A 25,026-nucleotide genomic window follows, 5' to 3' on the forward strand; every position below is an offset into this window, starting at 1 on the left:
ACTTGTTCCTCCCCGAGGCCTTTCCATTCGTGGTGGCGATAAGTCACGGTTTCATACCAGGATTATGTCAGCCTCCGGGAATGAGAAGCAGCCAGTATCTTCAGATCTGGCCAGACGCCTCCAGGCTCTGCCTGTGGAGGCAGCCGTGGCCGGGCTGGGCAGGCCACGGCTGTGTGTGGTTTTGCTGGAAACTGAGTGAGCACACGCCCCGGGGAGCCCCTCTGTGAACGGGCTGTGGGATGACTGGTGTGTCCAAGCACATGAACAGTTGGTCCAAAATTAGCAATCGATACAACCGTTTTTAATGAATGTGTTTATCCATCATCATTTTCGAGAACCCCAGTTTCCAAAGGACTGTTCTTGGGTGTGGGGGGAGGGGGGGAGGGGGCGGGGCGCTAAATCCCATCAGGAAACGACTTTTCCTCCGAAAGAGGGAGGCAGAGTTGGGAGGACGTGGACGGAGGGGGGTGGGCTCTGTGGTGAGAGCCCCCGTCCACCCTCCTCTCTCCCTTCACCTCTGCAGGCCCCTCCCTCTGGTCTGCATCCTCCATCCTTAAGAATCCTTGCGTGGCCTTTTCCTTAAGCTGCTCTGGCCCACCCTGTCCTTCAGCCACCACAGCATCTGAGTGGTCTGCCCGCAGTATTCCTCCTCTCCTGGCGGCTCCTGCATCCCTAACAGAAGGAGTCCCCTCCCGCCTCGGGTCGACCACCCCCACTAGGAGTCCAGTCACCCTCCTTCTTGACGTTCCCCCAGGGGAGGCCAGGGCTCACCTGGAGCCTCCTGACCTCGGTCTCCCGGCCCCCTCTCCTCTCCCCTAAACTGAAGAGCTGGGGACTCGCCTCCTTTCGGATGGAAGCTCTTTGTGTCCCGTCCTCACTGCTCGCTCCTGTAGGTGTTCGCTGTGTTTAAAGGAGAACTCGAGTGTGTGAATCGGGAGATTTCTGTCGTTGGCTCGTGACACTTGGACGTGCAGGAGACGCCCTGCGTGGCTGTGCCGGCCCTCAGTTTGTGTGTCCATTTCACAGGTTGCCCCGGACCACGTGGTCCCGGCCCCGGAGGAGCGCTACGTGTACAGCCCGCTGGGCTCCGCGTACAAACTCCAGAGCTGCCCCGAGGGGTCCGGGAAGAACACCAGCCTCGTGACCATGTGAGTCGCCTGCGTCTGTGTAGGACTGAGTGCGTGCGGGAGCTGCTGAGGGCTTTTCTCTAGTGAAAGGTTTGAGGAGTCAGCTCCCCTCCCCCTGCTCTCGCTCTGTTTTCAGTTTCATGATCTGGAACACCATGATGGGGACCTCGATACTCAGTATTCCTTGGGGCATAAAGCAGGTAATGTCCTTTTTCAGCCTAATTTTAGCCTGAATTCTTTTTCTTCCTATGTGGTAAGTCTGGCAGGAGAGGTTTTAATAAATCCACATCAATTTTTTAAAAGACAGTAGATGATAATACTTAATTTCACACGAAGTAGAATGTTTCATCGTCACTGTTTACCAGGTTTTATCATAATTACTCTGGGCAGCGTCACATGGCAGCGTGAGTGTTCGCTCTAACACAGCGGTTCTCAACCTGTGGGTCGCGACCCCTTTGGCGGTCGAACGACCCTCTCACAGGGGTCGCCTAAGACCATCCTGCATATCAGATATTTACACGGCGATGCATAACAGTAGCAACATGACAGTGATGAAGTAGCAACGAAAATAATGTTATGATTGGGTCACAACATGAGGAACTGTATTTAAAGGGCCAGAAGGTTGAGAACCGCTGCTCTAACGCATTTTATTTCCCACAGGCGGGCTTCACGACCGGGGTGTGCGTCATCCTGCTGATGGGCCTGCTGACCCTGTACTGCTGCTACCGGGTGCTGCGCTCACGAGCCACGATACGTAAGCGCAGCCCAGTGAGGGCAGGCGGGCAGGCGGGCAGGCGTAGCGCATCCTGTGGCGGGAGCCGCCAGCCTGTGCCTCCTGTGTGGTGCCTGAAGCTTGCTGCTCTGCTCCTGGCCTTGGGCTGACCGAGGGCCGCCCTTGGGGTCAGAGAGGCCGCGAGTTCTCTGCAGAACACACTCACTTGGAGTTAGTTTCTTAGAAGGAAGAGTCACATTGGTAAACTGAGGTCTTTGCAGGAACTAAACTTAGAAATCGATGATGCTTCTTCAGTTAACAGTGACTTGTTTTGACCTATCCTGACCAAAAGACCTAAATGTTGGTCTCTCCTAAAAGTAGAAATTGTAACTAGAAAAATATGGAGATGTGAGCAGTGTGTCCTTTAGAGCGAACTCTAAAAATTATACCAACTCATTTCCTCCGCTCATCTCTGTACACCCTGCACCAGGGAGACACCTTCTTGGATTGTGTTAAAGTAACAGGCCCTAAACAGGCATACATTATTCACTTGAATCTTAGCCAGTGTGAGTCAGCAGCCCGGCACCGCCCAATTGTTTTCTGTCTCTACTGAGCAGTGGTGTATTTTCCCTTAATTGTATTACTTATTCATATCCCTTCCCTTTACCCACAAGTCCCTTGGTGCTCTTGTAGCTCTGCCAAGTTCTTTATATGATGTAGCCATTAGCCCTTTATCTATTATTTCTTGTCAATTTTTTCCCATCAGTGTTTGAATGGCTTTTTTATTATATGGGTTTGTTTATATCTGCCCATCTTTTCCATTGTAATTCACTTGGTAGAACATGTAATTCATGTTCTGTTTCTACACTGTCTTCTAACTTTTCTGTAATTTAATTTTTAAAATCCTTTTTTAAAGGTTTTTTTTTTTTTTATTGATTTCAGAGAGAGGAAGGGAGAGGGAGAGAGGGAGAGAGAGATAGAAACATCAATGATGAGAGAGAATCATTGATCGCTGCCTCCTGCACATCCCCTACTAGAGATCAAGCCTGCAACCCAGGCATGTGCCCTGACCAGGAGTCGAACCATGACCTCCTGGTTCATGGGTCACGTTTGACCACTGAGCAACACTGGCCAGGCTAATATTTTCAATTCTTAACTCAGTTGTGTGAAGCTTAAATTGGCATGTGTGGTATAAAGTATCACCCAAGAAAACTGTTCTCCTTGTTATCTAAGCATGATGCCTTCTGTCCCGTTATTGTGGACTTTGTCTAGCATGGGCTTATCACGTGCTTTTATTCATGACACACTGTTACTACACCGTTCTCTGTTCCTCAGAGTATCTGTCCTCTTCCATTGACCTACATTTATTTTTATGTGTTTGTTCTGTGTTCTCATTTCTGTTATTTCTTACTGTGATCTGCTGTCGGGTGCTATAACGCCGCCGTCTTGTACTAAACATTCTGAGTTCATCTGGGGGAACAGTTGAGTGTGGACTGTGGGATTGGCACCTGATTTTATCCTCCTCCTCTTTCCTCAGCGTCGGTGGACACCGGGGCCTGGGAATTCCCCGACGTCTGCAGGCACTACTTCGGCGCCTTTGGGCAGTGGTCCAGCCTGCTGTTCTCCCTGGTGTCGCTCATCGGAGCCATGGTTGTGTACTGGGTGCTCATGTCTAACTTCCTGTTTAACACCGGAAAGTTCATGTTTAGTGAGTACCCACGGCACATGCTTTCAGTTACTGCGGGCACAATAACTCCTGTCACGGTTCAGTTTCCACCGTAAATTCTGGGCTTGGGATAAATAAAGAAAAGGTATCACGTGTAATTCTAGAAAATATGCTTGATTCAGCTTGTTTTCTGTGGTTATGATCTCAAATATAACGTGTATGCTCATTGGCAAAAACTAATTTTTGAATCAATTACGTTCTTCCAATTCTCTAATTAATGTAAAATACATTAAGCTCCAGCAGGTACTTTAAGCACTGTTTCCATCTCTACCCTGAGATTTTAGTACGATGGACGCAGCTCGTGGAGTTCACAGGTGTCTGTTACTAAAGAACTGGACGTGTAGAGTCTGGGGAAGCAAACTCCAGTCCCTGGTCTTGAGAGCATTCGAGTCTCAGTCAGGAAACAGTGCTGTGCACAGGCTCCTGGGCTGGGCGTGGGGAGATGCTGTGCAGCCGGGCACCTGTCAGGGCTTTCCTGGCTCCTGGCCTGCGTGGCGTGGGCGTCGGGACCGCCATGAAGGTCCACAGCTTCTCATCGCGGGTCGCTGGCCACCCCTGGACAGTCTGTGAAAGCCCAGAGCACGAAGCTCCTCTCCTTCTGCCCTGACACGCGTGCAATGGAGGCGAACCAGTCACGTGTTTAACCTACTTTATGACCTTGAGATCGGGTCTAACATCTTTACCTCCTCTCTCAAGCTTTAATCAAACAGGCTTATTAGTGCTTCCTGGGTTATACAAGGTCAGCACCACGCAGAACAAGCGAGCCTCTCAGGCCCAGGCAGCAGGAAACCCGCCCCTGCCCGCCCTGCCCGGCCCCCCATGGTCCTCACCTGCGGGCGCGGGGTGCACGGGCGCCGTGGGCGCTCAGGACCACGGGGCCTGGTCTGTGAGAGCACCTGCTGTGCTGTGTGAACTTCAAGTGATTTTCCAGATCAATTGGCCCTTGTGTTGACTTTCCCTTTTGCAGACTTTAGACCCTTCTGTAAGGTGTGACCAGCTTACATGCGTCAGTGAGAGCAGAGGGAGAGGCGCACGCATGATCTTTATCCGGGCTTTTACCTAGATTCAGCCTCTGGCGGATGTTTAAGTGCCGTTTTCACAGCAGGACAGGGACGCCAGGGACTCGCCTGTGGGAGGAGGCCGAGCGGCCACGCTGTGTGTGGCTGAGGGGATCTGGTTCCGTGGTCAGCAGTGCTGCCCCCCAGACGTCCTTAACAGGTCGTTACAGATAAAAGGCTTTAGCGGTGATCAGTTTAGCATCTCATTCAGGATTATCGAACTCTGTTTTTCCTTAATTTTCAGATTTTATTCATCACATTAATGACACAGATGCTGCACTGAGTACCAACGATAGCAACCCTGGTAAGTAGTGTGGAACTTAACGTTTAGCTTGTTTTTTTATTCCCCACTTTGCTTCAAAATAGATTTAAGGTAGAAATGATGACTTGGTTTTAGGTAAATGATGATCACAAAACCACTACCACTGTGTTAACTGGGCCACTATCAAATTGTTGGCCATCGATGTGTTTTAAAAAGCGCGAGAAAGCCAGCTCCACGCCAGGTGGTGCTGCTGTGAGGTGAGGGACGCAGGGCCTGTGCACAGCTCACAGCGTGGCCACCTTGCCGGCCCGTGTTTGCCTGTGGACACTCAGCACGTGTTTCACCTGGACCCCTGCCCGGGTTTGGTCCGGGCACGTCCTCAGTTTGCTGACTCAGTTTTAGGCACTTGGTGCTCAGTCGCTGATATTAAGGCACACACGCCTGTATCCTGTGGAGTAACCCCCTTCCTGACGGTGAGCGGCAGTGAACACGCACGGACTGGCGGTGCGCCTGCGCTTCCTGCGGGTGGCGCTGAGGACGCCGCCCTGTACGTCTCACGGCTGTTCTCCCCGGAGCGGCCTTCACGGGAGCCGCTGAGCCCGGGGCAGGGTGGGCCGGGTCCCACCCGTGGACAGAAGTTGCCACGTCGTCAGTGCTAGGAAAATAGCTTCACTTCCCCGTTCCCTGGATAACATCTGGGCTCCCGGGCTCCGGGCTGCCATGAAGTGGGATAAATTCCAGGAGAATGACTCTGGATTCCTGGAATTGAGGATTCCTACGCTCTGACCAATGATTAGGTGTTGGCAATACCGTGACAGCTACTTCAGCGATGTCCGCTTTTTATTCCAAAACCAGAGATGACTTCACTGTGAGCAGAAGCCTGTCCTGTAGCCATGGGGGGCCGATCGCAGCACAGCTACCCTGAGTGGCGTCTCTGATGTCATTATACACATGAGATCAGAGGCTGCAGCCAAAATGCTGGAGCCGATAAGATGCCCCCACCCAACGCCTTTGGTCTCAACATCTGCTCTCTGGCTGTGGAGTCAAAGGGTTTGGGGGAGCATCTCATAGTTCCCAGTAGAAATGAGGGGTGTGCCTGCACATTCTCTAACATTCTGCCTCCATTGTGCCTAGGTAGGAGGCTTATAATATCTAAGGATAAGCCTCCGTCGTTTCCAGAGAGGAGGGACTGGGTGTTGGGGTGCAGGCTGAGGCTGGGGCCCGTGTGCGCCTCCGGGGGTCCTGCCTGCTTTCTGCGCTCTCTTGACCGACACTTCCCGTTGCAGTGACCTGCCCGAGCGCCGCCGGCAGCGGCCGACCTGACAATGGCTCTGCCATCTTCTCCGCCAACGCCACGGGCCTGCAGCAGTTTGAGAGGTGGTGGGACAAGTCCCGGACGGTGCCCTTCTACCTTGTAGGGCTGCTCCTGCCGCTGCTCAACTTCAAGTCGCCATCCTTCTTCTCCAAGTTCAATGTCCTGGGTGAGCTGAGGTGCGAGGCGGGTGCAGGGAGCCTCCTGTGCCCCGTGGAGGTGCCTGGGCGGTGGGCGGCGGGGCGCGGGGCTGCCCCGGCTGATCCTCTGTGTTAATTATTCAGGCTCACATTTCCCTGCTCGGGGGCTGGCTCTTTTTTTGTTTCATTTTTTTGTTGATCCTCACCCCAGGATATTTTTCCATTGATTTTTAGAGAGAGGGGAAGAGAGAGGGAAAGACAGAGAAACATTGATGTGAGAGAGACACATCAACTGGTTGCCTCCTGCACACACCTCCCACCGGGGGTGGGGATCAAGCCTGCAACCAAGGTACGTGCCCTTGAGTGGAATCGAACCCAGGACCCTTCAGTCCAAGGGCTGACCTTCCATCCACTGAGCCACACTGGCTAGGGCTTGGGCTGTCGTTACAGACTGGCACAGAGGAAACGGTGATGACAGTTTCAAATCCAGGTCCCTCCCAAGGCCAGTCGCTGGCCCCCCACTGCCCTCCCTGAGCAGCGCTTCCCGCTCCCTCTGTGTGTGTGTGGGGGGGGGGGGGGGGGGAGGGAGGAGGTAGACGATCGGGGAGGGGCCTCAGTTCCGAAGGCTGGCAGCGTTAGTGCTCACTGAGGGAGGACATGGAGTGAAGAGTGTAGCGCAGACTCGTCACCCGACTTTCCGCCTGGGTGTCATCTGCTCACTCCTCAGGTCTGTCTGCCTTAGCGCTTCCAGGCGCTTTTTCTTCCTGGAACACGTTTGCCTCCTAGAGGGGCGGCCTTCCTCCTGGGCGCCTGTCTCGCACGTGCTTCTGAAATCACTGAATGCAGTCTGCCCGTGTCTTCTCTTACAGCCTTACGGTGACACGGGCACCGGGTGCCAGCTCTGAGCTGGTTAACTAGACGAGGGTGCCATCATCAGGAGGTGATGACTAGCTAGAGCATGGCATCTCACCTCCCTGTCGCTCCGATCCCAGGAGGCAGCCTGGAGTGTAAACTCCTTAGACTCACATCACGCTGAGCAGGTGGCTCTCGGGTTCCCAGCAGACGGACGGACGAGGGAAGGCTGTCCCTCTTCCCTCTCGGCCTCAGCAGGACACATGCTCAGACCCAGGAAACGAACAGTCTTGTCCTGCCAGCTGGGGCCTCGTGTCTGCAGCCTCCCTGCAGCCCCCTCCAAGCCCACAGTGGCCTTAGTGGCTCGTCTGTGGTTCCCTGACTCGCCCACCGACTTCCGAGGACCAAGTCTTTGGCGGTGAGCAGTGAACTTGGGAGAATGCGCTCAGCTGGGCAGAGCAGTGCCAGCCTCTCACCAGGCTGGTCCTTTCCGCCTCCTCAAGGACAGTCTGCCTCTGCCGTTTTTCTTGGTACTTTTCTTTTAAAGCTACTTTTTGAGAGAAATTAGCACCTGATTTCCCTAGAAACCTCCTGGACTCAACTCCATTATGACTGGACCTAATTCCTTACCGGGAGCGACTCTCCGACTCCCAGGCTGAGACGTTCGAAGCCCCGCCCCTGTGCCTGATGCGGTGGATGGACCGTCCCCCCCAGCAAGCAGCTCCCCTCACAGCCTCCCCCAGGCCCAGGCAGTGCCCCCGGGCTCCCGGCCCCTCGCCTTGCACGGGATGTCGTGACTGACGTTCCCAGCCTGTCGATGCCCGAACCTTCCAGCGCGAAGAACGAGCCCCTTTTCTGCTGTCTGTCCTCCTGTGTCACCTGGCAGTTTTGTGATGGAGTCTGTGGCCTCCGCTAAGCTCAGCTCAGGCGTGCGCCGGGCAGTGGGTGCTGGGCAGCGGGCGATCAGCTATGTCTGAGGCCCTTCCTCGGGTTCTCCGGGGCCGCCTGCATCGCCTTCGCTCTGTCTGCTAACTCGCCGCGCCCGCTCCTGCCTTAGCTCCCACCGGGCGCGATGGGACTCGGTGACGGTGACAGTGTCCCGTCCTCGCCGAGCGTCCGGATGAAACCCCTGCAAACAAGAGAAGATGCTGAGTGGCTCTGACGTCTCCCCGCAGGCACGGTGTCCATCGCCTACCTGACGTTCCTCGTCACCTTGAAGGCTGCGCGCTTGGGCTTTCACCTGGAATTTCACTGGTTTACGCCAACAGAGTTTTTTGTACCAGGTGAGCTTTTCTAAAGGAAAGAATTGATGGCGGAGCTTTAGGTTCACTACCTGGGCTGTTGCTCTTCTAAGATGAGGAGCGTCTTACGCTGAGCGTTGTCATGGATGCTGTTAAGCGGAAACAAGTCCCGGGGGCCCTGGCTGGTGGCTCCGTTGTTTGGGGCATCGTCCTGCACCCGGAGGTGGCGGGTGCGAGTGCCGCCAGGGCGCCTGCCTAGGCTGCAGGTTGGATCCAGGTCAGGGCCCGTGGGGAAGGCAGCCGGTTAGTGTTTCTCTCTCCCTCCCTCTCCTCTCTGAAACCAATGCGCACGCCCTCGGGCGAGAATTTAAAGAGTCCAGCTGAAATCACTCTGCTCTTCCTAGTTAGGGAGCACGGGGCCCTTTGTCATCTGTGCCTGGGAGGGACCTGCATTCAGGTGACCACGCAATCAGCAAGTCGAGGTCGCATTGTCCAGACGTCGCCGAGCAAACGTAGCCCTGGCATTCCAGGGACTTCACACGTGGTCCGTGATGCACATGCGTGGATAGCACTGCTTGTCGCATCGCTGATCCCGTGGGCTCCTATCACTGTCTCTCAGGCCAATGTCACTGTTACGTGTGCCCTCCCTCTTTCTTCCTCATGGTTATAACTTGGCAATTCCTTAAGTTTCACCCAAATGTGCGGGTTTGGACATGATAAAAGCACCGTGAGGCCGAGGTGGGTCGTGCTGAGTGAGGAGACAGAGCACTGAGCAGGGGTGGGGAACGCCTGCCCGGGCCACAGGAGGCCCAGGACGTCACGTGGTCTGGCCCTGCCCTGACATTAGGTGAGGTAACTGATGACCAAGCAGAGCAGCTGAGGGGCATGTGGTGTGGCCAAATGATGTCATCAATACCAGTGGCTCTTGGCAGAAAGAAGGTCCCCACCCTGGGCTAGAGCGTCCTGACGACGAAGGAGGAGACAGGGTTCTCGGACGGCTCCTTCCCTTCTTCAGCGCCGACCCGCACATCCGGTCCCTCCTCCACCTTAAAGCAGGGTCGCTCTTCCCCTCGGAACCCCGTCCTCTGGTTCTCTTGCAAAGCGGCGCCTTCTCATGTTTCTACCTCTAAGTGATGGACTTACCCAGGGTTTAGCGCTCAGACCTCTTCTCTCTCTGCCCTGTTCCCTCAGCAACGCCTCCTAGTCCCCTGGCTTTACCTCTTGTCTCCATGGTGACTAGTCTCAGTCTTGTGTTCCAGCCCGGAGCTCTCCGCTGACGTCCATCTCATCCCCCACCTGCCCCCACACCCCCACCTGCTGTCCACTAGTGTCTCAGACTGAACGTGGACACAAACCGAGTGCTTGTCTCCTTCCTCCCCCGACCCCACCCGCTTACCCGGCCCTTCTCGGCTTTTCTGTCTCAGAAACGGTAGCTCCAGTCCCCTCGATCGGCCCGAAGCTCCGGAGACCTGCCTGCCTGTTACACCCCCCCCCATGCCCCACCCCCCACCCCCGTGAGCACGTCCGCTCTGCTGCCGGAGTAAAGCAGGGACCTGGCCACCTCTCGCTTCTACCAAAAAGAACTCGGTCACGCTGCCAACCTCCCTGGACGATGGGAGCCTTGCCTAGTCTCCCTGGGCAAGAGGACAAGAAAACTCCCCAAAATTGCACCTCAACATGTCATCCATGACACGTTTGGATATTGAGGAAGGAAAGAGGGAAGGAGGGAGATCTGTCTTGGAAATAAAACTAGAACAGCGCGGAGTGGGGATTCCGGTTGGCGGATCTCAGGGCCCCCCCACCACACACACACACACACACACACACACACCCGAGTAGACACAGAGCAAAGCTCCCCCCCCCCCCCACCCCCGAGCGTGAAAGCAGTTACGGCAGGAAGTTGTCGTTGAGACTGAGGGTGGCTGACATGTCCAAGGGGTGTGACTGGGACCATGCACAGCGACGGCAGCCAGAGGCACAGACCCCATTGGAAGGGGCGGGGGGGGGGGGGCGCGGGGGGACTGGTGGTGTTGTGTGGAAGCCTGGGACGGGGACGAGGAGCGGCCGTGTCACCTGAGGCAGCCGCTGCCGTCCCTCCCTGGCACCCGCTTTGCTCGCCGTGAAGAGCATCTGCCCATTTTCCCAGGAACTTTCATTAAATACCCTTCCGCGCGGTCAGAAGTGTACACAGTAGAAATAAGGATTCAAAGAAAAGAGTAAGATGCAGCTAACTTCCCCAAAGTGCCTAGAAATCATGGACGCTTGGATGGACAGATATATGGGGAAGGAGGGAGGGGGGAGGGAAGAAGAAAGAAGAAAACCAGAGCATCACTCAGGTGGCCCAGTACCCAACTAAACATAGTTCCATGGAGAAGAGGAAATGAAGGGGATGAAAGTCAAAGAAATAACTGAAGACCTTCCCCCAGCACCGAAGAGCACAACCTTCTCTGTGTGAAGGGCTCCACGTGCCCAGCTGGGACTGAGACCCACCCCACAAGCCACCGTCAAATCCCAGGGCCCCGGGGAGGGCAGACCGCAGCCTGCAGGTCCGGGTGGGGGCGGTCTGAGAGCTACAAGACACCAGAAGTGTCACCAAGGCTCAGGTTATTTTCACTAAAAGTCTAGGCCCCACCACGCTGTCTATGCCTCTTCAAGTCTTTTGCCCAATTTTCTATTTTTTAAATTGATTGATAAGCGTTTTTATGCATTCTAGATGTGCCTCCTGGGTCAGATTAAAGTATTACCCCCCCCCCACACCCGCTTCCTTCCTTCCTTCCTTCCTTCCTTCCTTCCTTCCTTCCTTCCTTCCTTTCTTCCTTTTCTTCCCACGTCTTCTCCAACAAACTAGCAGCTTGAAAACGATGGTCCGTTTGGGGCTCCTTGGAGAGCACGTTGTCAAGGAATCTGTTCCTTAATTCACTGAGCAGTGGTCGTGGGCTCCCCTCGGAATATTTCCCCTCTCACCCCCACTTTCCGTCGTGTCCGTCCGTCCGTCCGTGTGTGTTCAGGCTGCAGCAAGTCCCTGCAGGCACATGGGTCTTGTCTTTTTAATCCGTTCTGCCTCTGTTGTCTGTGTTTGGAGAATTCAGTCTATTTACACTCTAACTATTGAAAGGTGTGGCCTTCCTTCCTCTGGCCGTTTTGTTCATTGATTTCTTGTGATTCGGGGACTTTGAATTCTCACTAAAGAGTTTTCAATTGTTTCTCTAGACCAGCCGTGGGCAAACTACGGCCCACAGGCAGGATCCGGCCTGATTGAAATGAATAAAACTAAAAAAAAAAAAAAAAAAAAAGACCGTACCCTTTTATGTAATGATGTTTACTTTGAATTTATATTAGTTCACACAAACACTCCATCCATGCTTTTGTTCGGCCCTCCGGTCCAGTTTAAGAACCCATTGTGGCCCTCGAGTCAAAAAGTTTGCCCACCCCTGGTCTAGACTGAGTATCTGCAAATAATGTCACATGTAAATAATAATTTTATCCTCTTTCCCAAATCAGAGCCTCGATTGTAATTATATAAGCATAATGCTGCCATTGAGGTGATGTCATCTTTACTGCTCTCCTTCAAAGTAACTTTGTGTTCATTGCAGGAAATTCAGAGCATAGGGAAGGGTTACTTTAAAATAAATCCATTCGCCAGAGATAACCACCAGCTGCGCTTTGGGCTAGTCCTCCGATCCTTCCTTGCACACACGCGTGCGCAGATTTAAGTAAAAGTAAGATCCTGCCGCGCGTGCTGCTGGGGTCGTGAGCACTCGCCATAACAGACAGTCTCCTCCAGAGCATGTTCTCCCACCTGCGTGTCCCTGACAGCTCATCTTCCAGAGGCCTTGCCGGCGTTTACGTCATTTCGGTATTTTTAAGCAACGCTGTGCAGATCAGCCATTAAGAAATGTTAAGTGACCAGTTCTCCCTCCCACGATTCCTCTTCTAAAGGTACTTTTTTCTGGAAAATCAAAGTATTAGGGGAGGGGACTTGAGGGTCCCTCGGAGCCTGCATTTGAATCTGCTCTGCCACACCCGCTCAGGTGCCTCATACAGGGACCCTGTGTGAGGTTCCCTCCCGAGGGGTCACTCTCCCACCAGGCTGCTCCTTCCCCTCTTCAGGCACTTGCTCAAGTAGAAGGAGAGCCTTGGGGAACTTTATAAAGAGGTTTTTGTATTCTTCCTCCCTTGTCAAACTTACGCTCATTTTCTGGTTGTCGGTGTTAATGTGGTTCCCCCTCTTTCTCTCCTAGAGATAAGATCTCGGTTCCCACAGCTGACTGGCGTGCTGACCCTGGCTTTCTTTATCCACAACTGTGTTATCACACTCCTAAAGAATAACAAGAACCAGGAAAACAATGTGAGTAATTACCCGAGGAATGGAGGCTTGCTTCTGGGTCTTAACTTCTAAGTTTAAACCGTAGACAATGGTCAGCAGACTTCTTCTGTGAAGATTCAGGTGGTAAATATTTCAGGCCTTGGGGGCCATGTGATCTGTCATCCCTGCCCCAGGCCTGTTGTGGCCCGAGTAGCCATGGGCAATATGTAAACAAGTGGTATGGCTGCGTTTCAAGGAAACTTTATTTACCAAAACGAACAGCTGCCGGATTTCACAGGGGCCACAGTTAGCCAGTTCCTACTTGAGCAAGCACTAAAAACAGAGGCAAGGCTAATAGCCAACAGTGGTGATGAGAGCTTTAAAAATACCCAAGTGATCTGAAAGACAGGAAGAGGGAAAGGAAGACTAGATGGGACAGATAGAAAACACAGCAAGGTAACAGCTTTAACCCCAGTAACACTGATAATTACATTAAATAAAAATAGTCTAAATATTGCAGTCAAAAGATAGGGGTTGTCAGAATGATTTAGAAATCTACCCCTATGCTACCTGTAAGAAACTCACTTCAAATAGAAAGATGTACCATAAAGACACTAAACAGAAGAAAGGTAGAGTGGCTGTTTTCATATCCAAGTAGACTTCAGAATGCGGACTATTGCCAAAATAGAGAGGAACATTGTGTAATGACCTGTAGGGATCGATTCATCAAGAAGACATACTAATCCTACATATGTCTGCACCCTATGACAGAACTTCCCAATAATGAAGCAGCAGCTCTCAGAACTGGAGATTTAGGACTCCTCCCTTAGTAACCGAGAGGACAAATAGGAGAGAAATAAGGCACAGGAAACACGAAAAGCACAGGCAGCCTTCGTGGTCTCACTGCATTTATAAAAGTCTCCTCTCAGACAGCAACAGGATGGACATTCATCTCAACTCACGTGGAACCTTTACCAAGATGGACCCTGTACTGAGCAAGTCCCAATAAATTTGAAAAGATTGAAATCATACCAAGTATTTCTTTGACCATAGTGAAGACATCAATAACAGAAGGAAATTTGGGAAATTGAAAGATATTAAACAACATATTCTTAAATAACCAACAGATCAGAGAAGAAATTACAAGAAAAAATAAAAATGCTTGGAGATTACTGAAATTGAGACAAAACATACCAGAATTTATAGGATGCAGGTAAGCAGTGCTTAGAGGGAAATGTATACCTATATCAGAAGAGAAGAAAGATCGCCAGTCAATAACCTAACCTTCTACCTTAAAACTCTGGAAAAAGAAAAGCAAGCTAAACCCAGAGCGAGCAGAAGGTAGCCAGTTACTGCGGCCTTGTCTGCGGATGTTGGGCTCAAGGTGATGGCTTCTAACCATGTAAACAAAGTCACGATGAAGCTCTCGCCAAGGTCCACACGCTGTCGCTGAACCACACAGGAAGGAAGCGCTCTCGGGCCTCGGGTTCTGAGGCGGCTCCAGGTAGCATCTGGCAGAGGCGTCAAGACGGCAAACATCTTCCTCAGTGGAAGGAAGTTAGCTGTCAACCTCGGGCAAGAACGTAGGTCAGGCTCCTCGATCTGCATCTTTCCTGTCACCTGGGAGCAGGCATCTGGCATAGGACCTGTGAGCGGAGTTGGGATTGAGTGAATCTGGATTTTCCAAAGTTCCTAACTTGGTGACCTTCAGATTGCCTTGTCTTCCTATGAAATAATAGTCTGATTTGATGCTGACCCTCAGGGTCTTCATCATAATTAAATATTACACAGGAGGAGAAGCGTCTCTCCTGGCCTGGGGGGGGGTGGAGCTGGCCCTCCTTCCTTCCTCTCCTGACCGTGCAGATGGGATCTTGTGAACAGGAGTGTCCCCCGCAGGTTCTTCTGGGGCCTTCAGGTTGTGTAACGAGGACACGTTCGCTTTCGCCAGGACGCCCTCCTGCGATTGAATGAGTTAGCTCCCAGGAAAGCCCTACCTGGGCCTCCTCGATCAGCCGTTCTCTCCTCTCCTCCCTGCCTGGTTTCACACGGTCTCGTCACACTCAAGAGGGAGCGGGCAGACAGAGGTGAGAGCGCAGCGAGGAAACAGAAGTGCACGCGCTGGAGTGGAACCGGGTCAGACACATGGGGGAGCAGCAGCGTGGGGGAGCTGTGGGGAGGGTGGCACAGCCGCCAGGTGGCAGCCCGAGGGGCAGGGGCTGTGCCAAGCTGTGCCAGGCTGCGGCAGGAAGAGGAGAGGGCCCTGATGGGAAGAATGAAGGCGCCAGAGCGAGCGACAGGCGCTCCGGGCAGGTCACCTGGGAGGGTCTCGGACTGCACACACGGAGATGAGGCGGACATGCCGGAGTGACGCCCACGTGGAAGGAAGGAACGACGGCTCAGCAAGACGTGGGGAAGTGCTGCTCTGTGATGACTGCGTGAGGAGGGGTCCCCCCGCCCGCAGCCCTGCCCCCACCGCCCGCCGACGCCTTCTCCCTGAAACGGGTGGACGTGCTTTCCTGGCGGAGAACAGCCCAGGCCCCACGGAGTCAGACGGCCTGCCTGCTTTGCTGACCCTTATGTAGTGTGCACCCCCCACGGAGTCAGACGGCCTGCCTGCTTGGCTGACCCTTATGTAGTGTGCACCCTGCTTAGTTCCATAAAAACAAGTGGGAAGGCTCCGTATCTTCCTTTCTGCCTCCTGGTGGGAACCTGGGTGTATGTGCGGCTCACCAGCAGGAGTGTCGGCGACTGTCAGGTCGATCTGTGCTCAGCTTCCCTCGTGTCAGTAAAGGCCCCGGGGGAGGGTTCTCATCAGGGTGGGGGGGCGGGCAGGGCACGGGGACTGTGTGTGAGCAGCGGGCTGTGCACAGGCCCTGAGCCGTCGGTGCTGTCACCGTGGCCCGTTCCAGGAGGAAAGGTGTCCGCTACCAGGAATGGCCCCTCATCCCAAGTGGCCGGGCTTCTCATTGCATTAGACAGTGTTTCCTCACCTGCTTTCTTAGCTGTCACAGCAGTTAGTGTTTAACATGAAAAGTGAACAGGCCTGTTCCTCACGGAGCTGCCGAGCGTCGGCCCGGCCGTGGGGGGACGAAGGCCAGGCCGTGCACTGCGGGTCGCTCTGCGGGTCCAACAGCTGCGGCGCTGACTCGGCTCGCTGCTCGCTGTGCGTGGGGCCGGGAGGCGGGCGCCGCGTGGAGGAGCGCGGCCCGCTCTGCGCGGCGCCCGCATCTGCTGACCGGCCCAGCGTGACGCGGGCGGCTGTTTGAACAGCGGCCGGTGAACTTCCTGCTGTTGGCTGTGGATGAAGCTTGTCTTTGGTCCTGCTCAGTGTCTGCTCTTACCGTTTCGTCCTTATTTAACACCTTCTGTTCTGCACCAGGCTCTGTGGTCTGCACAGGCTGTGGAGATGTGGGCTCATTTACCAAACGGAGAAAATGTTCATTCTGAGGGTCGTCCTGAAAGTGGCTTATTCTCGCTCTCCGGTAGTCCCTTAGCTTTGTTATTTCAGTGACAACTTAATCGTTTGGTAAACAATTTGCTTTTTGAACTTCAGCCAGAATTTCTCTCATCTTAAACCACCATTTATGTGAACTTCCTACGTCTGCCCATCGGTAGCTCTGTGTGCACCCCCCGAATAGTGACCACATGTCAGACTGACCCAGGCACGAGGGTTCTGATTTACTTCCCTTCTGTGAACAGACGGGACCTAGAGGGGATATGTACACACGCACACACGTACGCAGCATGTGCACATACGCGCACACATGCACGCACATGCACGCATGCGCACGCATGCACAGCCAAAGGTAGACCTCGTGTTTGCCAGTCCCTTTGTCCTGTTGGGACGCAATTCCTGCAGGCAGAGCCGCACTGTGAGCTGCCGTCCTCTCTCCACAGGTGAGGGACTTGGCCGTGGCCTACCTGCTGGTGACACTCACCTACCTGTACATCGGGGTCCTGGTCTTCGCTTCCTTCCCGTCACCGCCGCTGCCCAAGGACTGCATCGAGCAGGTGAGGCCTGGCACCCTCCATGGGATCAGACCTGCCCTTCGGAGTGTGAGCGACGCTGACCACTGAGCACCCTCAGGGCCAGCGCTTCTCCGATGGTGCAGTGGGAGGTGCAGTGTGAGCGTCACGGGTGTGAGCATCACGGGTGTGAGCGTCACGGGTGAGAGCGTCACGGGTGTGCGTGTCACGGGTGTGAGCGTCACGGGTGAGAGCGTCACGGGTGTGTGTGTCACGGGTGTGAGCGTCACGGGTGTGCGCGTCACAGGTGTGCGTGTCACGGGTGAGAGCGTCACGGGTGTGCGTGTCACCAATGAGAGCGTCACGGGTGAGAGCGTCACGGGTGTGCATGTCACGGGTGTGAGCGTCACGGGTGTGAGCGTCACGGGTGTGCGCGTCACGGGTGTGAGCGTCACGGGTGAGAGCGTCACGGGTGTGCGTGTCACGGGTGAGAGCGTCACGGGTGTGCGTGTCACAGGTGTGTGTGTCACGGGTGAGAGCGTCACGGGTGTGCGTGTCACAGGTGTGCGTGTCACAGGTGTGCGTGTCACGGGTGTGAGCGTCACGGGTGAGCGTCACGGGTGTGCGTGTCACGGGTGAGAGCGTCACGGGTGTGAGCATCACGGGTGTGCATGTCACAGGTGTGCGTGTCACAGGTGAGAGCGTCACGGGTGTGAGCATCACGGGTGTGCATGTCACAGGTGTGCGTGTCACAGGTGAGAGCGTCTCGGGTGTGCGTGTCACGGGTGTGCGTGTCACAGGTGAGAGCGTCGCGGGTGTGCGTGTCACGGGTGTGCTTGTCACGGGTGAGTTGTAAAGGTGGCTCCAGCATGACTGTGTTGGTCACGTCTCATTTGGTAAGAGAACAGGTTTGCGTGGCTGCCGTGAAGTGAGCCTGGGACATCCCTCCCCAAAGCCTTTGGTTACCAGGCGTTTGCCGCAAACTCCCCGACGCAGCAACCCCCGTAAAGCCATCGCCACGAACAGCAGTGTCCGTGGGGTTTGGTTTGAGGCGGGGGTGGGAGGGGGGGGGAGGGGGAGGGGGGGTGACTAGCTACTTTTTTAAGAAGCCAGACTAACATGGAGAAGAGTCATGAGAGGAAATAGAGAGAAACCCTGTTCTACTTGGTGATGGACTGTGAGTAGCAGTGACACGGGGACAGACCTGCCCCCTCGTCTGTGCTCCTGGCTCTGTGGGTCACACTGAGAGGGCGGCCATGCCCCAGGCAGGGCAGGCACCGCCTCGGTTCAGTTGCCATTAAATACACGCGGATGGTCACATGGGGCCTTGGGAGCAGGCTCCTCCGCGGGCGAGGGCAAGGCTTTTGTTGTCGTTCTGATGCCACATCAGCTGCAGGCTGATACTTTGTTAAAATATATGTTATTGATCTCAGAGGGCGGTTCCTAAACACTTTCCGTTCCTGGACCCGGCTCGCCGAAGGGAATGGGAGCACAGTCCGTGGGCAGGCCCCGCCCCCCCGTGGCCCCGGCGCTCGCGGTGCATAAGGCATCCCACCTCACAGACGTGGGCGCCGAACGTGGTTTTAACACGACTCTCTCTCGCTTGGGCTAGAACTTCCTGGACAACTTCCCCAGCACTGACATCCTGTCCTTCGTGGCGCGGATCTTCCTGCTGTTCCAGATGGTGACCGTGTACCCGCTCCTGGGCTACCTGGCCCGGGTCCAGCTGCTGGGCCACGTGTTCGGGGACCCGTACCCCAGGTGAGGAGGGCTCCCCGACCGGCAGGCGCCCAGGGCCGGGCCGCGGGGCCTGTGACGGCCGCCACTGCAGGCCCGTGCCCGTGAAATGTCACTGAGGACATGTCGCGGCCTTCTCCCTGCAGAGCTTTGGAAATAGGACTCCTTGTGCAGAGTTGGTCCCGGTGGCTCCTCCCGGTGGTGAGTGAGGGCTGTGCCGGGACGGTGACCCCCTGACGCAGCTGCACTGACCCGAATGCCGCCGGGAAGCTGGAGGCAGAGACCCTGGGCGGCCTCCTTGAATGAGGCCATTGCTGTCCACTTAGTTACCACAGGCGTGAGCTTTCCCACGCGGCCGCTGCCATCGAAGGCGAGGCACCGAGTCAGTTTAGGGTCTTTGCCTGCGTCACCGTCGCTCTCGGCCTCTCACGGCGATGAGGAGCTGTGAGTCGCTGTGGGCCCTGGGTCCCCTGCTCGCTCGCTCAGTCTCATCACAGCCATCCTACTAACCAGTACCGAGCCTACCCTGTTTATTGGGAATACGTTATCTTAAGAGAACTTTTGGATAAAATTTGACCAAAAAGATTATGTTTACAGTAACCAACAGACAAATGGTCTAAATCAGTTCTTCCTTGAGGTGAACAGCTGCGGTCTGTCCTCCGTTAAACAAGGAACTCGTTCTGAACGTGTTGGTCGTAAACCATAAACTTCTAAAAGCAGGAGGCCGCAGCCGGTGCTGGCGGTGCCCGTCCGGGAGGAGGGTTCGGAAATGTGAGTCAGGTGCCGCCGTGTGTGCCCGGCTGCATTCACAGGCCCCGGGACGCAGCGCTGCAGGGAGGCCAGAGGGAAACGTCCAGGCGGAGGCGCTGGCCCTGCTCGCTGCCGCCACCTGCCTGGGGTGGGCCGTTGGAATGTGTTTCCTTCTGGGGAAAGGCCTGGCATTTCCCTTGTGCTCACAGGACGTTCTGCCCCCACCGCCAGCGCCACACTGGCATTACCCCAGCGACAGCCCTCCGCGGCGGCGCCTCAGAGCCAGCCCTCTGGCGGGCCCCCAAGCATGTCAGACTCGTGGGCGGCGGGCCGCATGCCTCGTTTGTTTCTGCTGCGAGTCTGACATGCTTGCACACGCTTAGAGTTTCCTGAGGACCCAGGAACTCCAGTGTGTATCTACCGGTATTTAACACGCAAGAAAGTAAGACCAAGAGTTTTAAAAATATTAACTTCTTTAAAGAGCACTAATCAAACCACTCCTTGTTAACATCAATAACATGTTTATGAATAATAGCTGTTTTCAAAGTAACTTCCATTTTATATTTTCAAAACGCTTTAATGCCTGATTTACGACCGTTGGGTTCTTTTATCTCCTCCTGAATTCAGACTGTTGTGCCGTGTTGTGTTCGTGTAACTGTATGAAGACAGCGCGCCTGCACACAGACACGCAGGGGACACCGGGTCCGCCTCGGGCCTTTTCAGGGCTTGGGGGCCTCTGCCCTGGTCCTCTGCCCGCCTGGCCGGGGGCAGTTCCTCAGACGTCACCTGGACCTGCTGTCTGTCCTGTGGACGTTTCGCCACATCTCCCAGGGGCCTGTGACCGCGTGTCTAGTTCTGTGCACGAACGGTTCACTGGGTTCCTGGATCCTCCAGGTGTTGGCACACTCACTAGATGCGTCAGAACACACACCCCTAGTGTCACCGTTGGGGCCACCAGCGAAGGCTCGGGGGCGATCACCAGCCCTGAAAGTCCTCGCTTGTTCCGGAAACTCCATTTGGTCACTGGCCTCACAGACCACCAGTTGTTTTCCCTGACACGACAAGTGTCATTCATTTCCAAGAGCGCCCGGCACATGCCCGTCGGGAGATCTCGCCTGTGGCCCTCAGTGAGTGGCAGTGTTGTTGGGGGAAGGCGAGATGTCCCGGCCGGGCTCCTGGCTCCCCCGGGACACCCTGGTCTCCGGTCCGTGGTGGGGGCTCCGCGGCGGGGACCTCGGATGTGCCTCCTATGGGACGCTCAGAGAGAAGGTGTGTGCCCAGCCGAGTGTGGCACAGCTGGTAACCTTGGCTCCTGGCCCGGGCACTGCCACAGCCTTTCTGAGGGTCTGGCACCGAGGAGCAGGTGGGACCCGCACAGCCCCCGGCCGGCCACACTCTGCCCTCCATCGCTGTGCAAAGCAGTCATGTCTGGTGTGATTATAAAAATAGTTTCACCTCGGGGACGTCCTGAAGGTGCTGGGACCCCCCGGGTTGTGGTTGCACTTGGAGAACCACCACTACGGAAAGGACACACATTCGTTTCCTTTCGTGACGCAAACACAGAAGTAGCCAAGGCCCCCCCGCCCCCCCCCCTCACACACACACACACACACACACACACACACACACACACACACGTCTCCCCCGGAGCGGTTCTGAGGCGGAGCTTCTGGGGAAGAGTCGGAGCGGAAGCCTGAGCACCTTGCCGTTCATCGGGTGTGAGACTCACCACTTCTGCGTAGGAATAACGTTCTTATGTTTAAGTCTGTGATCACTATCGGGGATTAAGGAACCTCTGACAACTTGGGCTCAAAAGTTGTGCTCGTACCTCAGCTTGGCGTTCGAGAATGAACGTTCTGGGGAAATGGAGTTGTTTCTTGAGCATCAGGTCTCATCCACATTATTCTTATTTGTGTCCAAATGGACTCCCAGCCCCTGTTAGCGCCTCGTCCATGGACTTAGCGGGCATTCTATTCACGGTAAATGCTGAGTCTGAAGAATAAAATCCTGCCCATTTTCCTTTGTCCTCAGTTTACTGTATCTAATTATAAAAGTAAAATAAACGCCTTAAAGACATGGTAACATATAGGCTATTTGTTAAACACAGAAAACAGAAAAAATGACCCCAGAGCCCAGTTCTTTCAGAACCGCCATTGCCCGAGCAGCCCTCCCTGACGACGCCCCAGCGGTTTCAGGGTCCCGCCGGCTCCCCACGTGGCCCAGACGGTGTTTGCCATCTGGGTGCCAACGATGAGGGTTCTGAGTGATTGTCATTGGATCCCGTCTGTCTGGGGCACTGCTGTTTGTCACGGCTCTCGCGATGGTACAGCTGTTGTCAGGATTTGACCGAGCGGGACTGTGGGCAGGAGAGGGACCTCTGACACGGCACCGTGAGGGCAGGCCCGGCGCCAGCGATGCCTCTGCCTCCGCGGGATGTGACTGTCATGTTTCAGACGTTCTGATTTTAGACACGTTAATGGTGAAGTGTGTTCTCGCATTAGTGGTGATAATGTGCCTGTTTTATTTTTATTTTTCCCCCCGGAACGCATCACCTAGCATTTTCCACGTGCTGGTCCTGAATCTGATTATTGTGGGAGCTGGCGTGAGCATGGCCTGTCTGTACCCCAACATCGGAGGGATCATAAGGTACTGCTGGGGCTGTGCCGCTTCGGGGTGCTCTCTTCCGGGGGGCTGTCCCAGTGTTGCTGCTGCTTCATTTAATTGTGTGAGATTTCAGGGTTTAATACGGTAATGTGTTCTGTCTCTTACGTCTCGTTGTCCTCCATTCTGCTCCTTTCCAACTAGAAACGCCAGGGCCCCTGAGCTGTGGGCACTGCCCGTTCTTTCTCTCGTTGTTGTCTACTGTGTCCCTTGCTTCTCACCCGAGTGAAAGTGATGTCTCACCCATATTGCATCATGTCTTGGGCACCGGACGGTCTCTTATGTGCCACAGCTGTGCCCTGACTTTCTGCTCAGGAACACAGTCCAGGGAGAAAGGTCCCAGTAGGAGGTGAAGGAGGAGATCTGACTGCGGGGGGTGGGCACACGGTACAATATACAGACCTTGGAACATGGAAACCCACTCCTGACACCTATGTGTTCATGCTGACCAGCGTCACCCAATAATTTAATAAAATAAAAAGAACATAATCCAGTGTCAACTGTCATCAGAAAGGAAGAGTCCAGGTCCCAGAGGGCTCTTTCCTTCCTATTTTCCCAAAGACATTGTGACGTTTGGGGAAAACATTGAGTGATTGGGAATCGTGGTGCCCCCGAACCTACAGAAAGCAGGGCTGAGTCACTGTCCCAAGGATCTTCCCCGAGAGCGGCGAGCAGCACGCTGCCTGTGGCCACACGGACAGGTTCCGAGTGAACTGTTGCTAGTGAGCAGAGGCAGTGCCGCTCCGCAAGCGTGGGTGTGTTGTTACGACCTTTGATATCGATGCTGAACTCTGCGAGGTGGTCATCTGCTCACCTTTAAGGAGATGCACAAGCCCCTCACACACGCAGATGCCTAATCCTATATAATAAAAGGCTAATATACAAATCGACCAAACGGCGGAGCGACCGGTCGCTATGACGCGTACTGACCATCAGGGGGCAGACACAACGCAGGAGCTGCCTCCTGGTGGTCAGTGTGCCAGAAGCTGGGCTCATGGCCGGTGAGTGCAGCGGTGGTAGCGGGAGTTTCTCCCTCCTCCGCTGCAGTCGGACATCCCCCAAGAGCTCCTGGACTGCAAGAGGGTGCAGGCCGGGCTGAGGGACCCCCCCCCCCCCCAGTGCACTAATTTCATGCACCGGGCCTCTAGTTAGTTTATAAAAGATCAAAGCAAGAGAGCCCGTCTCCAGATGTTCCTGAGGAAGTCGCCCGGGTTTGAGGGACGAGTAAAACTCTCTTTGTTGAGCAGATGCCGTAAAGACGAACAGGAAATAGTGGTTTATAGTGACTCAGCAGGTGAAATTGGAACTCCAGTGCTGCGTATGTCAGCAACAGTGGATCCCATGGGCCTGCTGCCTCCGACCTGGGAGGGTGGAATTACGCTGTCGTCACCTTTCTTGTAAATCAGAAAAGGCAAAATGCAGGATGGCTCTTCACTCAGGCGCTTCCTCTCCAGGTACTCAGGAGCCGCCTGCGGCCTGGCCTTCGTGTTCGTGTACCCGTCCCTCACCTACATCCTCTCCCTCCGCCAAGAGGACCGCCTGACGTGGCCCTCGCTGCTCTTCCACGCCCTCCTCATCGTCCTGGGCCTGGCCAACCTGGTGGCCCAGTTCTTCATGTGACACTCCTGCCGCGCCCGTCTCCACCCCGTGCGCCAGCCACCGCCATGCCGGTCAGTGCCGCGCCGGTCAACACCGCAGATAACCCGAGAACAGGGCGACAGCCACCCACTCGCCCTGAGCCGCGTGGCTCCGTGCGGGGACGGGACGGTGGGAACGCTCTGTCTCCACCTGCCTCCTGTCACTCGCCTCCTCGCTCTCAGAGTCCTGAGTGGGAGGCGTGCCCTTGGGAACGTCACGCTGTGTTGCTTTTAGGTGCATTTGGGCGACCATGAAACTCTCAGGGTGTCCCCCGCCGGGACTTGGCTCTTCCAGGGTCACTGCACTCCCTGCCATTTTGTCACTTGGTGGACGATGGTTGCAGTTTGCCTAAACCTTTACTGTTTGGGACAGTAACCAAATACCTCATTTTCTAAAAGGAAGTCTCCATGGCATCAGTGTTAATAGACTGAATTTTTAACCTTGAAAGAAGAAAGAAGAAAGAAAATGTCACGAGGCCCCATGGTCATGAACTTTATACAAAATAAATGAACTAATGGAGTTGGTTGCTGTCTGACTTCTCTTTTGTTTCTAATCTGGTGACTTAGATCAAAATTCTAGTTCCCCAAAGTCGAGTGTGATTGCCCCATCGGTCGGGGGGGTGGGGGGGCGTGTCTTCTGCCCTTGGGAAGGGGGTCAGGGCAGGGCCAGCGGGAAGAGTGGAGGAAGCAGAGCTACTGGCCCCACGGGGAGAGGGGGTGGAGGAGGGAGGCCGCGGGAGGTCTGCCTCCCAGTGTGATTCATTCCCACGGGGCAGGGTTGGCTCTGGGTGAGGGGTGCCTGCAGAAGGAGACCCCCACCCCGCTTGTGTAACTGGCGGCGTATTTCAGCGAAGCCCTCACCTCGTCCACAGACGCAGACGTACACCGAGGACGGTTCCCCAAAGCTCTTGTGTAAAAGGTCTCATTGGGACCGTGCCCAAGCAAACACCAGCAGAGAAAGTCACAGGCTGACACTCCCAAATGCCAGCCCCGGATTTAGTAGCAATGAGAGGCTGAACCTGCTCTACGCACCCATGTTCCTTTCCCCCAAAATACTTGAAGCCTCTCTTGGTCAGTTTGTCGTTTCATCTCCACAGCCTTACGAGGCGCTCACGAGCCTCTGGGCTGGCTGTACCTGGTGGCGGAAGCAGTCGGGGAGGGGTGGTGGCGGGACCTGCGGGGGAAGCGGGTGGTTAGCGGCGCCCCGTTCGGGCCTGGCTCTGTTGACCTGTCTCAGCACAGGTGACGGGGAGCACGCATGTCTGCTGGGCAGTCCCTGCTTGGCGCTTCCGTCTTGTCCGTCAGAGCCCTGGGAATCGGACACCGGGGGCTCCTTGAGTCTTGCAGGCTCCATCCCTGCTCACACCAGTGGCCTCTGTCATCTCTGAAAACAAGTTTTCAGCTCTGGCTGGTTTTGCTGGATGGTTAGAGCATCGGCCTGAGGACCAAAGGGTCCAGGTTCGATTCCCAGTCAAGGGCATGTACCTGGGTTGCTGGCCCAGGTCCGGGCGTGTGCAGGAGGCAACCAATTGATGTGTG

The 25,026-nt window shown here is 55.0% G+C and overlaps 1 protein-coding gene across 4 annotated transcripts in view; it reads left to right on the forward strand.

Moving 5' to 3' along the window:
- SLC38A9 (solute carrier family 38 member 9) overlaps nt 1-24,002 on the forward strand; it is a 38,516-nt gene extending 14,514 nt beyond the window's left edge. For 3 of the 4 annotated variants that reach the window (XM_070411738.1, XM_070411739.1, XM_070411740.1), the window contains exons 4-15: nt 1,027-1,148; nt 1,264-1,327; nt 1,788-1,881; nt 3,377-3,547; nt 4,868-4,927; nt 6,172-6,366; nt 8,365-8,472; nt 12,672-12,778; nt 16,634-16,747; nt 18,315-18,463; nt 21,746-21,835; nt 23,305-23,552. In XM_070411738.1, the coding sequence (XP_070267839.1) occupies nt 1,027-1,148; nt 1,264-1,327; nt 1,788-1,881; nt 3,377-3,547; nt 4,868-4,927; nt 6,172-6,366; nt 8,365-8,472; nt 12,672-12,778; nt 16,634-16,747; nt 18,315-18,463; nt 21,746-21,835; nt 23,305-23,470 (1,440 nt within the window). In that variant the 3' untranslated portion in view covers nt 23,471-23,552. Of the gene's footprint in view, nt 1-1,026; nt 1,149-1,263; nt 1,328-1,787; nt 1,882-3,376; nt 3,548-4,867; nt 4,928-6,171; nt 6,367-8,364; nt 8,473-12,671; nt 12,779-16,633; nt 16,748-18,314; nt 18,464-21,745; nt 21,836-23,304 lie in introns of all 4 variants that reach the window. The other variant, XM_070411741.1, reaches the window with a different exon arrangement.
- The last annotated feature ends 1,024 nt before the right edge of the window (nt 24,003-25,026 follow it).

Source organism: Myotis yumanensis, unplaced genomic scaffold, assembly GCF_028538775.1.
Source record: "Myotis yumanensis isolate MYYU_CA2020_CCGP unplaced genomic scaffold, mMyoYum1.0.hap1 SCAF_4, whole genome shotgun sequence".
Lineage (NCBI taxonomy): Eukaryota > Metazoa > Chordata > Mammalia > Chiroptera > Vespertilionidae > Myotis > Myotis yumanensis.